The sequence below is a fragment of the Anomalospiza imberbis genome, chromosome 10 (assembly GCF_031753505.1).
Source record: "Anomalospiza imberbis isolate Cuckoo-Finch-1a 21T00152 chromosome 10, ASM3175350v1, whole genome shotgun sequence".
NCBI lineage: Eukaryota > Metazoa > Chordata > Aves > Passeriformes > Viduidae > Anomalospiza > Anomalospiza imberbis.
In genome coordinates, this window is record NC_089690.1 from 9,351,478 (window position 1) to 9,367,402 (window position 15,925).

The window sequence follows — 15,925 nt, forward strand, 5'->3', positions numbered from 1 at the left end:
CTGCAAACTTGATGGTTTTTGTTGAAAGCAAGTTTCTATCTGATTCTCTGGCTAGTGTTTCTAAAAGCTGTGGGCTGGGGAAGTGATCCAGCTTCAAAGTAACCTGGCCAGGAAAAAAAAAAAAAGGAAAGCTGTGAGTTGTGCTCACTTTGCTTTTTAAACCAGGTCAAATCTCTGCTCCAATTTACAGACTGAATACACCAGGAGCTGTGAGAGGATAGCACAGGGGTGGCATTTCACGGTCCTGTGCAGGAAGGAGGTGTTGGGGTGGACTGAAGACAATATTGTAAATACCTGAACATTTTCTCTTAGTCACATACAAGACTTCTTGCCTTTGCACCTAAAAGCTGCAGCTCTGAATGAGAAGGAAAAGAAATACATTAATCTCTGTCTGTGTGGACAAAGTTTCATAAGCTTCTTAGCTGTTGAAGGTGCAAAGTCTTTAAACCTTTAAAACTCAGCTCAGCTGCTTTTTGGAACTAGGAAGCTGGCAGGCAGCACAGGAAACCATATTCTAGGGAAAAAGCCCCAGAAGGGGCCTATAGGGACAGCTGGATCCCCACGGAATGACAGATGCATGGCTCTGCTTGCAAACATGGCCCTCAGACCCAAGGTCCAATGCAGCTCTGCAATCCCAGCAGGATCCCCAGACCTCTGCAGAGGCATGAAAGGAACTGGGGAGTGGGGGAAAGAGTGGGTCACAGGATTGAAGGTTAAAGTCACAGCCAGGTTTAAACTAAAGCAAGAATTCAAAATTACACAGCCCCAAGAGACACACACATACTGACACTGAACCCACAAATCCTAAGCTTTCCAGACTGTGTATTATCTCTGTAATGTCTCATGGTCTTCTGTGTGACCCAGACATGTAACTCCTAAGTTATTAAAAAAAAAAAAAAAGATATATTTTCTCTCTCTGTTGAGCTACGCTTCTAAAATTGCTGCTAAAAGATCAAACTATGGGCAAGCAGATGCTGCTCCACATTAGGTCATAAAAATTCAGCAGTGACATTCAAAGGTATTTGAATGGTCCCCAGCAGGACCAGCCTGACACTGCTGCATCCTACTGGAGCCATTCTGTGTCACATCCAAGGAGCTCCCTGGCCAGCCAATATTTCTGCTGGTATAAAGATATGCCAGTGAATAGCTTCATCTGAGAAATGTTCTTCATTCTGGGGAAAAAATTCTGAACTACATGGATACTATGGGACAAATCAGTATCATTCCAAAGAGAAAAGTGAGGCAGACAGGGAGAGCACCAGCCCAAAGCCACCACAAAGGAGGATGGGAGATTCTTTCCCCCAGGATTTTCTTAATACCAATAGGAAGCAGAGGAACACTTCACACTGAAAAATGGCAGGGTGAAAGTAAGCAAAAAAAAGTCATCACTGTTCCATCAGGAGTTACCCTATGGTAGAAGTCTCAAACATAACACAATGTATAGGAAGAGGGCTCACATCCCCTGGAAAAACAACCACAGGAGTCATCCATGCTCAGCCACCCCCTCCCTTAAGACTGTGAGATGACCATTTCCTTCACTCACAGGTTTATTTGGAATCCGATAATTCATTGCCCCAAGCTTCCTGCTGGAGTTTGTCTTCCATTGTTCAAGATTTACATTACTCAACAGGAAATCAGTGAGAGGTCCAGTGATTAGAAAGGTGTGTTTCCCACTTGGACCCACCCTTGCTTGCTCACTTGGGGCTGGAAGTGGGACGTGGCACACAGCTGTGCCCATGGGAACTCAGGGAACTGGGGAAGCAAGAATAGAGGAATTTGTCCCCTTCTATTAAAGGATACAGATTGTTTTGTCCTGCCATATGCCACTGGCCACGTCCCCAAACCTGTCCCTCACACACTCTTCATACTCAGGCTTTGAAGCAACCACATCCTCCATGGGCTGGGGAGAGTGTAGTTTATCAAAATAAAGCTATCAGGGCAGTACTTGACTTGACTAAGTGTGGTGAAAGTGTCCCTTGATCTAAAATACGCTTCCTTCTCAAAGACCATTACTCTGACATTCTTGCCAGGAGAGAGAGATTCTGCACAGTGTAAAGTGCCACTTGTGAGCTATAACTCAGTTTATCATGATGGTTGGGAACTAGGCTGAGCAGGAATCCATGGCCTCTGGTGCCCTTAGCTGTGGCTTTTAATCCCAATCTCACAAATGATGCTCCAATATGTTCTCTTTAATGGCTCCTCTGTAGGAGCACAGAGCAAAACAAAACACAGCTAATCTTCTATGGGCTATCACTGGAACAGGATGCTTCCCTGGCCAAATCCTCCCATTGAAAATGTTACAGCTGGTTTAAAACATATTTCCCCTGAGGTTAGTTTGATAACAGGTAACTCAACTCAGAGGCACACAGCTAGCAGTCAGCACTACGCTGTAACAGTGACTTGTGGAAGGCAGCTGGTGACCTTTCTGGGCCACAGCTACCAGTCACCATGGACTCTTTTTCCAAGCCAGATACCTCCCAGGCTTCCCAGGCAGCTAATCTCATGCAAAAACTGTGATTTTTATGTTTCTCTAGCATTCAGGGTGTGCTTGGGAACAAAGGCCCAGTTTATTAGCCATTGTACACTAAACCTCAAAGAAGGAAGTTGCTGTTCCAAAAGAGGATAAGATGTTTAAGAAAACTTCAAAGTGGAAGTTTGATTTCCAAAAATAATTTTCAAATTAATTTAGGGGGACCTTAAGCAAATGTCCTTGCTCCAGGATCACTTACGTGTGCTTAACCAGTCCTCCAAGACCTCCTACACCAGATGTAGGCAAGATAGCCTCAGACACTACACTGCCTACAGCAGAAGGTTTATCCTAAAATAAAAAACTCCTCTGCTGAAACTCAAGATACAAATTTGTCATTCTGTCCATCTTAGACATGGGGGAAAACACATTGCCTCTTCTTCACAGCAGCTCCACCAGAATGTTGAGGAAGGTCACAGATTATAGACACTTCTTGCTCCTGTTGGTCTGCAATGATTTCTTTGAATCAGACTTTCCTGCAACTGGAGACAACACTACAATGCTGAGTAAAATGGAAGGGTTACAATATATGTCTTACATACAATAGCCCTGTTTACACCACTCCTAGCTTCTTTCTCAGCAATATCCTTATGTTGACTCACACTCCTTTTACAAAATGAAACAATAGAGCTTCCTTATATTAAGAGGCTATTTTGTCTACTGCTCAGGAAGACCACTGGGTTCTACCAATTACTGGAACCTCCTATCCACAAAAACTATCAGAAACCACCTTAGAGCAGCTGAACATCATGAAAAAGTATTTTTTGCTGTGATAGCCTAAAATATCTGGATCTCCTTGTAAAATAGAAATTACACATACCACTACTGATACAAGATTATTTAAATCACCCCGGACAGAAAACCTCCCCGCTAGCATTTTTTCCTCTGAAACACACCCAACACTTACAAGTATTAGCTTAGATAACATTTAGCCATTTTCCCAGCACAGAGAACTGCTATGAAAGCTGTGGAAAACAAGAATATTGCAAGCATAGAAAGAAATGTGGAGGATGAGCCTTTCCCAGTGAAATGTGCACTAATATCTGAACTGCATGATAATGAAGGACACTGTCATGATTTGTTTCACTCTATGAATTACTTACCCAGTCCAACAGGGTTTTAGGATTTTGAAAAATGCTGGAAAATGGATCACTCCTTAAAAACCAGGGATTTTTTTCTTTTCATCCTACTTACTGCTTATGGTACATAATTTGATGCCGCTCTTAAGGCAACATTGGCACTCAAACCTGACTTTCTATTCCAGCCTTGATTTTACCCTTTGAGTTTTTAGACAGGCCAGGAAATTCTTAGAGAGTACAAGGTGAAATTGCTTTGGCGAAGCCTGAAGGGGCTGGACTTACTCCTTACCTGGTCTAAGTGCAGGGCACCCTCGGTGAAGCGCTGCTTGCGCAGGCGCTGCGCGACTCGATGCAGGTTCAGCACAGCCTCCTGGATCTCAGCTATCGAGTGCTCAGGTGAGACAGGGGGGAGCTCTTCAGGTGACAACACCTTCCCAGGGCTGTCAATCATGCTCTGTGCATGGTCATAGCTGAGCTTCACGCAGGAGCAGATGACCGTCCGCCCAAACCACTCCTCAAGGATCTGCAAAATTGCCAAGTGAAAATTGATCTGAGTACTCATTCTTCCGATGCACAAAAGCTTGGGAAGTTCTACAAACACTGGGAGGGATGACAGCAGACTTCCCCTCTACCTCTGATCTCTGAATGAAGATCTTGTCCTACTGAGACCTTCAGGCCTTTTGCCCATGCAGATTCTCTAGCCTCTAGTAACCTGTATATGCAAGTAAGAGGCAGCAATATATTGTGCATATACATAGGAGACTGCTTGGATCTCTCTCCTCTACCTGACTTCCCTTCTCCACAGAGCTCCAAGAACTACAGACCATCTGGGAGTTGAAACCAGTCTGTTGACTCACAGGTTACCAGGTGCAGGAGTGACAACAGGCAGATACACACATGCCAGAGAGGTTCTCTTGCCTAAAACACAGCAGAATGACTTGAAGTCTGGCCACCAGGGCACGAGGGGCTGGCCTTAAAATACCCTTTTCAGGAGTACTGCAGGAACCCCAACGTCTGACTAGCACTTGTGAAAGCGCTTGAGTAGGACTTCGGTGGGTCTGGAGGACAGATGGACAGTCACTGACCCCTTGCTTCTCTGATCATGCCCATGGTTCTAGGTCCAAACTCAAGCCAGGAACCTTTCTGGGCTTCCAAACTACTTTGGAATTGAGAGGAAAATATTCAATAAACTGCTTATAAAAATATTTTATTTTAAACCAGAAGCCACTCCTATTGTGAACTCCCTAAAAGAATACCAGCGTAAAAGTAGGAATTCAGAATTACTTCCTAAAGCAGACAGAAAAACCTATTTTCAGCTGAGATATATAAGAGAATCAATCCAACAGCTCATCAAGACAGTGATAAAGTGCTGAGGGACGTGGCCAGAAGGATCTTCACAAAAGCAAAGAGCATTGGTATGAGGGCTCTGGAGACACATGCAGTTTGTGATAAGTCATTCAAAGCACAGGTGCTCAGAGAATGATTGAAGAATTGTAATTCTGCCTTAGCTGCCAGTGCCACCTTACCCCTTCATCAGTCCAACAGGGCAAGGTAAATTCTGCAAGTGACAGTGTCCAGGGAGAAGAGCGAGCTCTCTATGACAGCCTCATCAAGGACACTGCTTCAGAGACAAACCTTCCTCTTAATAGGAAGGGACTGATTCCCAAAATACCTTTGCTGCCTCCTTCCCTATTGCATCACAGATGTGCTTTATAACTCAGCAATTCAGAGCTGTGAAAGTCACAGGCTTTTAAGCTTATTTCTACTTTGAAAGTGCTTTAACAGCAGAGATGCAGCAAGTAGCATCTTGCAATGTAAAGTGCTCTGACCATCAGCTCATGGTTATTCTCTGTGTCTCTTCCTCTGTGCTGTGGAGAAAGAAAGGAAGAGAAAGCCACAAAGTTGGACAGAGATGCTTTGACAGTGGTGAGTGGTGGCAGCACCTGCTCTGTGTTTTGCTGCATCTGTTCAATGCAGTTCAGCTTCTTGTGGTGATGGGGGATGCATGTCCAGTAGGTCAGCAGCCCCTGCTTTGGAAACCCCACCAGGAGAATGGGCAAGCTCCCATGGGCTGGCCCATGTACTATGGATGAGGGATGGGCAAGGCACAGAAGAGGAGCAACAACTGGGGGTTGTGAGCTGGGACCTAGAGATTACAATGAGTAGCCCACAAGATCAGTGTGCAAGGTCTCCCCCATCACAGCAAACCTGGTGCACCCAGAGTCCACACAAAGCACCAGCATCTAAAGGATTTCTAAAGTTATGATAAGGCTTCCCCAGTTCTGCCTGCTTTTGAGAAAAACCCATAGTCATAAGCAACATCCTGTCCTCACTGTCAGTGCTCTCACGGCTCTCCACCAACAGATGAGGTTCAAGGGCTGTGTTGGGGCCTTTGACTCACCTCCCTTTCACCCAGCAGACTGTGGGGGAGCATGTGATCCTGTCTGCACTGAGATACAGGTATACCAACACCTAGAAATACCAGCTTTCAGAAGAATGCCCTCCTGGGCAAAAGCCCTGCAACCACTTTTCCTCTTGGAAAGAATAAATTCTTCTCCAGTCTTCACCTGACATCCACATCAAGTGACCTCGAGTAAGACTAACCCTGAAAGGCCTTGTAGGAGAAACCAGTTTGCTGAGATGGCCACAGGCAGTCTGCTCTCCCAGGGACAGCACGGCCATGGCCCAGACCACTCCAGAGGTCTGCTCCCTGAGCTGAATGCTACAGCTCCTCTATTCTCTCACTGGTCACACAGGGTTGGACTGAGCACTGCTTGAAACACAACAGATATATCGCATGGGACAAGAGACAAGATGTAATTAAAGGCTTATTTTAATTAAGACTTGACCTTTAGCTGTTCAAAGACAACTCAGAGTCAATAAAAGCTCTACCTAGTAGCTACTCTTAAAGGTCTCATGAGCAATCATGCTGTTGCTATAGGAAGGGGAACACTTTTCACAGCAGACAAATACAACCCACCTCAGTGCCAGAGCAAGGGTTCACTGCAGAAATACACAATCAGGACTGCAACTGTATTTTGCTAAAGCACAAAGATAGATTCAGCATCTTTTAGAGCAGCTGGGACAATAATAAGGAGGTTAATCTTTGTGAAAAACTACCAAATTGGCACAAGAAATACTGTCTACAGAAAGAGTTGTATATGAGCATGAGTTGTATATGTAACAACAATGGTTAAAAAAACCTCTGAGTACAAGAAGTGTATTTTGCACAGACTAAAGAGCGCTCTGGTACTGCCAGTCTTTAGCCCTCCCTGATTAGTGGGGGAGATTAGTAAGGGGACCCTGTGATCACCAGAGAAGAGATTTTAGGGTAACAAAGAGTGTGGGAGAGAAACAGGGGAGAGAAATAGGGAGGGGAGTGGTGGCAGGCAGCTGAAGGCAGCTCAGTGCACCAACAGCCAGCCTCCACAACCGCTCCCTGGAAATAACACATGCAGAGGGGATGGAGCCATGCCTCTGCCGAATGGCTATCATGCTTTATTTGGACTGATGTCATTTGCAGCTCTGAAGAGGAATTAAACAGCCTGTTTACCAGAGAGGCCACAGAGGCAATACTGCTGCATTGCACAACTGCCTGCGAGCACAAGGCAGGCCTGGAGTCAGGGGCACATCTCATCCCACCCAAACCATTAGCTCTGAATTGCTGCTGGAGGTAAGACATTAAATGGTTGGGTGACCTGGCAAGGAGCAGGATATTCTCCATTCCTGAGATTCATACAAATATTCATCCTTTCCCAACCATGTTGAGGGATTATTCCAGTTAGAAATTCCACAGTATGTCATCAGCAAGACAAGACACAGGAACAGTCCTACATCTTCCAGTATTTTTCACCTTTCCTAGCCACCTGAGTGTTGAGGGATGACATTTTTACCACTACAAGAGTAGGGGTTGGCCACCAAGGGAGGACTGATTAGCAGGATGACTGCCTGCTGCCTAAGGTACCTTGCCTTCCGGAGTCAACTTCCAAATCACAGAGAACGTCAGTCTGTCTTGCATGGGATTGAGACTGCAGAGCTCCTCACAGAGCAGCCTGGGAAGCATTGGGATCACCTGCAAGAGAAGAGAGCCTTGGTGAGACACAAGCTTTTAGTGTGGACAAGCTTCCCTGACCAGCTGGTAAAGAGAAAATGTGTTAAGCTGTTGACATCACGCTCTCTGTGGCAGGAATGGCCACGTCACAGCTCTGGGATGCATCACCCGTGCCAGAGCTGTAACACATGGCAGACAGCGTGCTGGCGTGGAATGAGAAAGTAAACCAAATCCTCTGAAATGAGGGGATTTCAGACATAGCTAAGGCCCCCAACATCCACATCAGCCCCATCCCTCAATGAGACCTGAGGCAGTTTTAAGTCTCCAACCTGGGAATCATTCCCAGTGCTCCCCTCCAAAGAATGGAGTAAGCATCCTGGAGTAATCTGCATCCTTGGTTATGCAAACACTTCCACTGCAACTTTTAAGGTCACAGAGTTCGCTCTGTTTCCAACTTCTTTGGAACTGGGAAGAATGAGGAAGGGCACATCAGGAAATTCAATGTTGAAGAAACATGGTCCTGGCAGTTAGGAGCTGAAGAGGTTGGATTGGGGAATTGTGTTTCTTGCTTTCCTATTGAATACCATGTATCCAAGAAGTAAATGCAAGTCTGCTCTCTGTAAAGCATAAATTAAACCTCCCATGCAACACAGGAGCCATGCTTGGCTTCAGTAAAGATTGAACCATGCATTACAACACAGATAGGAACTTGTAGACGCAGGCGAGATAAACAAAAGTACCTGTGTCACGACTATTGACCATGCTGTTTGCAAATGGAGAACAATCACTTTATTACAATTAAAATTTGAACAAAATTTATGTCAGCCAACATAAATTTCTGCAGGATTTTTTAACCCATGTCCTAATTCCTTACAACTAATCAATATTTCTGCTGCTGAACATTGAATTACCAAATCCCAAATTACTCACCTGACTACACCAACAAAGCTTTTGAGCATATTCATGTTAGAGCAAACCCAAGTAGCTCCAAGGGTTTCCACCATCCCTGAGTTATTTCCTAAGTGAAGTCTGTATTAAAGATAATCTTTAGCAGCTGCTTAATGAAGCAGAACTCATTATTTGAGTTTCACTTCTGACTTCCCTTCTCATTATTTACCTTTGTGAAGAAGAAATAACTGCCCTCAAAAAACCACATTACTCCTCTAGTTTATTTTGAGTGGCAACATGGAATGGTGCTTTTCAGAAAAACAGAGAGAAATGCTCTACTTGTGTGCCATAAAGTAATTTAGCTATTTAATTTAGTTTCCGTTTTGACGGCTCTGTGTGCCAGCCTGTAAATATAGGACCAGCAGGAAGCTGACTGGCATACAAATCCCAGCTCTTCCAAACTCTGACACCTATTTAGTGATTCCAGAGATAACTTTTTCTACCTGGAGGCAGGAGAACCACTGTTCTTCAAAACAATATGAAAAAACAGCCTGTTTTCTCCTCAAGTGCACCCACTTTACACTTACCTTTTGCTTTGAAGAAAAGACTTTAAATATTTAATAATATTTGTGGTTTGGCACCAGAAAATGGCTATCAATCCCTTCTAACTGCGGTGCACACTAGTGCCAAAAGGTTAACTGTATGGTCTGGGGCTCTCAGGGAGTCACACCATGAATCAGCAGCCCTGGTTCTCCTGGAAGGTCACAAGGGCACAGCTCATGATAAGCTGTTTCCCGCAACACAAAGGCCGCCAACTCTGTTATTGCAGTTGTGAACAGAATGTTAACAATACTGCTACATTCATAACTCACTGCCCCAGTACGTGAGCTTGCCCATGCTGCCTGGAAGGACCCACACCACAAGGCTATAGATTCAGTGTAAGTGATGCTAACCCACATCAGAAAAGAGAGAAAATAGCTTTATAGACTCTTGGAAATCCCTGCCTGCCTAAGATCACCCATGACCACCTTAAGACCCCAAAGTTCAGGCCACAGCAAACAAAGTGCTGGTAATTTAATAAAAGCTCCCATGCCCTTTCCCACCCGAATTAAAAGCTGCTTTTCTCTCTCTCCCCAGTTCTGATCATTTGATAATGGTCTGTACTTACTGAATATTTGTGTGCCTTTGCACATCCTCTTTCCCTTCACATCTCCTGGAGCAATACCAGTTTGCTAGAAAAATGCCTACATGGAACACAAAAGCCCATGCTCGCTTTAAGTGTACTCAAGCAGGATTAATATCCGATTCAAGAGGCTGTAATTCAATGGAAGGGCTTTCAATGATGTGAAACATAAGCAAAGCTTTAACTCAGATCATAATTACAACACTAAACACTCACCGAGCAATTAGCTGTAACAAATGTACTGTTAGGGAAGCATCAGCCTGTGTTACCTTTGTTTTACAGGAGAGAAACTTTAGGTGAAGTAACTTAACCTAAGCCATGGAGGAAGTCTCATGGGAGAGTAAGAATGCAATCAACCTTTTCCTGAGCTCAGCAAACACATACATAACATAACCTGACCTTGCACTGAAGGTATTTCAATTTATTCTACCTTACCGAATTAAAAGAAACCTGTTTCCAGCACCACAACAGTCTTGGCTGACTGCTTCCTGCTTTAACATCACAATTCCTCTTCACCCTCTACACGGAGTATAAACCTACTGTCACAAGGCACAGGAGTTTAAGTTATAAATATACATTTCCTTTTTCCTTAACATGATACAGTCGCAGCCTGAAAGGATTCCCAGTAACTGCAAGCCCAGCATTTAACATACAAAGATGTCACAATTGTGTCACACTCAGAAAGCAAGATGTTCCAGGAGTGATCCCAGGGGCTGCCCAGAGGAACTCTGGCAACAGGATTATCTCCATCTCTTTCTGACAGACATGGCATGAGAGATTTCCCTAAGCACATCTTTAATGTCCAGATTTGCAGAATATCAGAGGTGTGTAGAATTGCCTCGAATAATCCAGAGGTAGCCCGGCACCTTTTTAATGCTCTGCCCTTCCCGTGACTGTCTGCCAAGAGCCAGCAGTGGCTGCCAGCTGTCCTGTGGAGTGCCAGGGCACACAGGAATCCAGCGAGCTGAAATGCTGCCGAGGGATAGCACCTCCAGTGGGAAGTGGTTTCCTTGGCAAATTGCTACGGATGTGCTGATGTTGGGGATCACATCATTCAGCTTGATTTTACTGCAGATGGAAATAAAGTCACCTGGGCTTATACAGGGGTCATAAACCTGGAATATGGGGTTTATAAATATAGCTAAATCTAGAAATGCAGTTGGAGAGGCCCAGCAGGACTAGGCAAAAAAAATTTACAATGTAAAAAAGGAGCTACACTCCCGAGGAAATCCTTTCTAATGAATGTGTCATAGAAACCAGGGCTTGGGTGCTGAGAGCTTGTCTGGTTTTAATCCCCCTCTATCAGTCAGACTAATAAAAGACATCATCTCTCCCCACAAGCCTAGCAGTGCCCAAGAGATACTGGAAAGGGCACTGCTTTGAGTAGAAGGCTGATATCAATGCTAGCAGCTGCAAGTCTGCATTTCAAATCAAACCATAGACAGACAATCTCTCCCTGTTTCCAAGTCCTAAATGCGAAGTCTTCAGCACTACCCTCGAGACTCAGCTGTCCAGCACTGCCTGACAGCCTGCTCCATGCTACTGGTTCTCCCTGCAGGCAGCCACACATCCCAGAAAGCCAAAACAATGACACCACTGGAAAACCAAAGTGAGAGAGGGCACTTCTGGGGCTGGGGGGGTCCTACACACCATCATGTTGGCACTATAAAACAGATGGACTTGTGACCATGGCTGGTCACACTGCTTAGCAGCTGGCTCCTCTGCAGGGGAAGATCCAAATCCCTGCTTGTCAGAGCCCTGGGGTTTGTTTTGTTTTGTCTCTTCAGCTAATAAAGTGCTTCCAGAAACCAAATGTGAGTTTCCAGTCTCAGACTTATACCTAGGGAGCTGGGCAGGGAAGGGAGCGAGCACATACATCCTGGGATGATAAAAGTTCTTGTTCCCTATAAAATCAGAAACATCTGCTGCAGCCAGGACTAACTCACTGGCCAGGTTCAGAGCAGGTTAGCCCAGAGCACCTCTGATCCGTGGACTCACTGTAGCAGCTTTTCAAGGAACAGAAGGGGAAAACTGGTCAGCCAACCAAAGGGAAAAAGAAACAAACCCTAGTCAAGCATAATCCCTTATCTTCACAAAGTTACACGAGCAGTTTTGCTCCGTTCAAACCACTTCATTCTTCTGGCATCCTGCTTTGGCTGCCCCTTCATTCATGGCTCAGGTTGGTTATGACCACCACTGACTCCCAAGGTGATCCTTCTCCCACAGTCAATCCAATGGGGAGGGACTGTATTAACCAAGAGTTTCCACTAGAGCTGGTAGGAGAATGCGAAGTTCAACAGTGGAGTGGGCTCAGCAAATCTCTTGCTTGTACACTAAAAGACACTCAAAGGAAATAGGCAATTTGTTTATGAGCCAAGATTTCTCCTCAGGAGTTGTATCAACACTTCCATGAATTCAGAGTTCGAGCAACTCTTTGTTACTCAGCCTGAAATTATCAAAATATCAACACCCTGACAACCTGCTGGTGTCAAAAGTGAATGTCTTGAAGTCCTTGGACTCAACATGAAGACAGGCTTACAGTTCTGATCTTTGATCTCCAGTGTAAAATAGGACCAGTAAAATATTATAGGGATTTATGGCTGAACTCTCACTCAAGCTGCTTCACACCTAAAATAACACCGTGAGATGTGCCAAAAAAGAGGAAACTGTTTAGGTTTTCTTGCTTCTTAAAACCTGATACATTCTTATTTCAAAAACCTTTGACTTGTATTAAATAGACCACTAGCAATTACACAATAACTCCCCTTCTGGTTCAGGAAAATTAAATATGTGGCTTTATTTAACTTCTTTTGGAGGATTAGCATGATGCTAACCTCTCACAGAATCACAGCTCTCTTAGGAAACAGTTTCATCAAAGGAAAGCATATTTTCTACAGGAGTCATGCTACCATCTTGTTTCAGTCTGGCTGCGCTCCTTTGCCCAACCTCTCACTCCTCTTCATCTCTTGCAATTAAAATATTGAAAATTTCATCATCTAACCTTGTCTGTTGTTTTCAAAATGTGTTTTCAGCAGGCCAGGAGTGTGGGTAAAACACTAATCCTGACTGCTGGGCCACAGTAGTTGAAGATGAATTGAAGATTAGGGGCAGCAGGTAACTTATGCTGGCATTGCACAGGAGTGGCAGTGCTGGAGGGAAAAGGCACGTTGAAAGAAAATTCAATTAGCTTCTGCATCCAACTAGATTTTCATGAAAAATGTCTCCTTTCTTTATAAAAATCTTCCTTCTCCCTTGACTAAAAGAATTGCATGGCCTCAAACCACAATTATTTTGACTTGGAAATACTGCCACAAAATCCTCCTGGAGTACAGCTTTGCTGCCCCCAGTGACATCCCCCCTAGGCCAGCCCACACCTCCCATCATCGAGTCATCCATCAGAGGGGGAAGCCAAGGGCTTATCACTGGAGAGACTACAGAATTGGGAAGACTCGTGCCAGAACTGCTGTTTCCATGAGATACACATTGCTTGCCACTTGTGGAGAACAGCAAGAGCAGAAACAGGGATCTCCCAGCACGGAGCAACTGTGTGCTGTTGGTGTCACTACCACTGACCAGGTGGGGACACTTTGGCATTGCTGCCACAGTGGTTCCACAGGGAGCTGAAACCCACCAGACTCCCTGAGACCCCCAAAGCTGTGCCTTGCTGCTTCTACCCAAAGAAAGCTATGGAACAGCTGCTAAAGGTAAACAGCTTGATATCAAACCATTAATTTGATTCCACTAGTGTAACATAAATAATTTTATCATCCAGAAAGTGAAGAGAGGACACAGGAAGCTATGGAAAGAAGCATCATTGCAAAAACCTCCCCAGATAACAACCCTGAAAACATCCAGGAAGGGAAGGGACAGGAAGAATCACTCCTAATCCTAAGTAGCAAGTAGGACACGCTTATTTATTATAGAAAAGATGTCCTGTCATTTCAGAAGGGGCTGTGGAGACAAGGACTTCAGCCTGACTGAATGGGAGGGTGGCAAGAGGCATATTAATCTGCTCCATGAAACTGCTTCAACACTCCTCTTCATGCAGCTGATGCCTCAAGCCTGCACAGGACACTGACAGCCAAGTTTTCCAGCTTCCCTACATGCACAGCGCCAGTGGTATCTGATGGGCTACAAAGTGTTTCTTCACATTCAACTGAAAATGAGACAGCCACAGATAAAGCCTACACATTTCCTTTCCAACAATGTTAAAGCTGAACCTGTTCATTTGTAAAGCTTAGAAGTCAACTTTAAACTTGAACCTAACATTTGATTCTGGTAAGGTAAAATCAGTATAATTTCAGGCATCTTTTCATTGCATGATGACTGAACACTATTCCTCCATTATTTGGGATATCCAGATAAAGTAAGAGTGTGAACCTTTTGTTTTACCTCAAGATGTTTGTTTGTTTGTTAGAGTGTTTTACACCCTACTCTGACACAAATCCATTTCTTGGAGGGATTAGCTGGACTTTTGCACCAAAGGCAAGACAAAATCCTCCACATCTGCCAATCTGAATCCCCCAAGAGCAAACCAGAGCAGCCAGCTTGGGTTTGTCAGGCTTGGCTCAGGTCAGCACTGAGCTGGTGAGCCCTGGCACATGTGGGGCACTCCCTGACCACAGTCAGAGGGCCACAAGCTGCTGTTCCACCCTAGCCTCTCTCCATAAACTCCAAGGTAGTGAGCGGCTAGGCTAGCTTCTGTGTTTCCAACAACTTACTCATTTTTGGAGGTGTCCTGCAATAACAGCCAGATTTTGATTGTGAGCTTCTGAAAACAAACCTTGAACATGAATTTATGGTAAAGGGGAGGCACAGTCATCAGACAAACAAAGGAAAAGCTGTCCTTACCTTCTGCACCAGATAGACACTGGTGGCCCTTTCACTTGCTACTTTATCCAGTGCTGTTTCTTCCAGTACGAAGTAGCTCACATCCGCGATGTGGACTCCCACTTCCAAGTTCCCTGGAATTGCACAAGAAGTCAGTAGGCTGTGAGCAGAAATGAACTGCTGACATATTTAACTCTGACTCCTCTCCCCCTCCCCCAGTGCTACCACAACCTTTCTGCTTTACACTGAAATCTCACAAAACTGATACTTCTTTCCACTTCTTCCATCTGGGATGAAAACCGTGGTCTCTCAGGATGCTCTCAAATTCACCACCACTGTGGCTACAACATGCAAGTGAATGTACATAGAAGTGAATCCTCAAGTACAGAGGTGGAAATGTGAAAACCCTCCAAAATCATGTGGATAAATCTTTCCAGTTAGGAGCTTGTAATAGCGAGCCCAGTCCTCACCCCCTCACTGCCAGACAACAGCATGAAAGAAAGATGGAACCCCACCTTACAAGCACACAGGCAGTGCAGGATCCCATTTCCCTGGTATGGAGCAGTCAGTCACACTTTTGGGTTATCAGCACTGCACCAACCTGGCTGAGCCCAGTTTGCTGCTGGGACATGGGAAGTCTTCAATTACTTTGGATCAGGCTATGCAGAAGTGCAGCTTTCCACTAGAAGAATATTTCCACCCTTACTCTGCCTTTCCTTCAGATTTGTCCTTTGATCCTTTGAGTCCAGTTTAAAAGCATCTTAAGTCAAAAGTTAGGCTGGAGAGGAGTACTACTGAGGTTTATCATGAGGTTTTGGCAGTAATTCGGATTTGGAAGTAGTGATCATCCTCAGCTTTGGAAGTAATTAGTACCTGAGTCCAAGAAATTCGGGTTTGCTAATCCTCAAAGCAGCCTATTGACCTTTGTTTTCTCTGGAAGGACTAGGCTGGATTTGAGGTGCTTATTTGTAGAATAGTTCTAAGTGCAGCGGGTTCCTAATTATAACACTTGGTTCTTTAGAGGAATTCACTAACCCCTTGGTATCTATAAATATTTTTTCTTTCCTTAATTTTTTTAAAGAGACAAAGTAATAAGATCCCATGCTGGTGACAATCCTGTTTATTTATACACCTTGCAAAGAACATTATCAAAGCCCTTCTCTCGAGTGTCACGTTTTTGAAGAATAAATGGTTCATAGCTGTTGTCATTAAGCAGTACATGTGCCTGTGTGCCCTTCTGATGGATACCAGAACAGGATTTCAGCAGAGTAAAAGTGGAAACAGATGAAGAGGAAGCATGAGAAGGTTCAGCCTCCTATTAGTGGGAGACACCCAGCCCACCGTGGCCCAGCTGGGAACTCAGGGAA

General features: G+C 44.6%; 1 protein-coding gene across 1 annotated transcript in view; it reads right to left on the bottom strand.

Annotated features, from left to right (window-relative positions):
• Window positions 1–15,925, bottom strand: part of DIS3L2 (DIS3 like 3'-5' exoribonuclease 2) — a 179,789-nt gene that overhangs the window by 58,537 nt on the left and 105,327 nt on the right. The window contains 3 exon segments of the mRNA XM_068200544.1: window positions 3,896–4,129; window positions 7,571–7,678; window positions 14,580–14,692. Coding sequence (XP_068056645.1) covers window positions 3,896–4,129; window positions 7,571–7,678; window positions 14,580–14,692 — 455 coding nt within the window.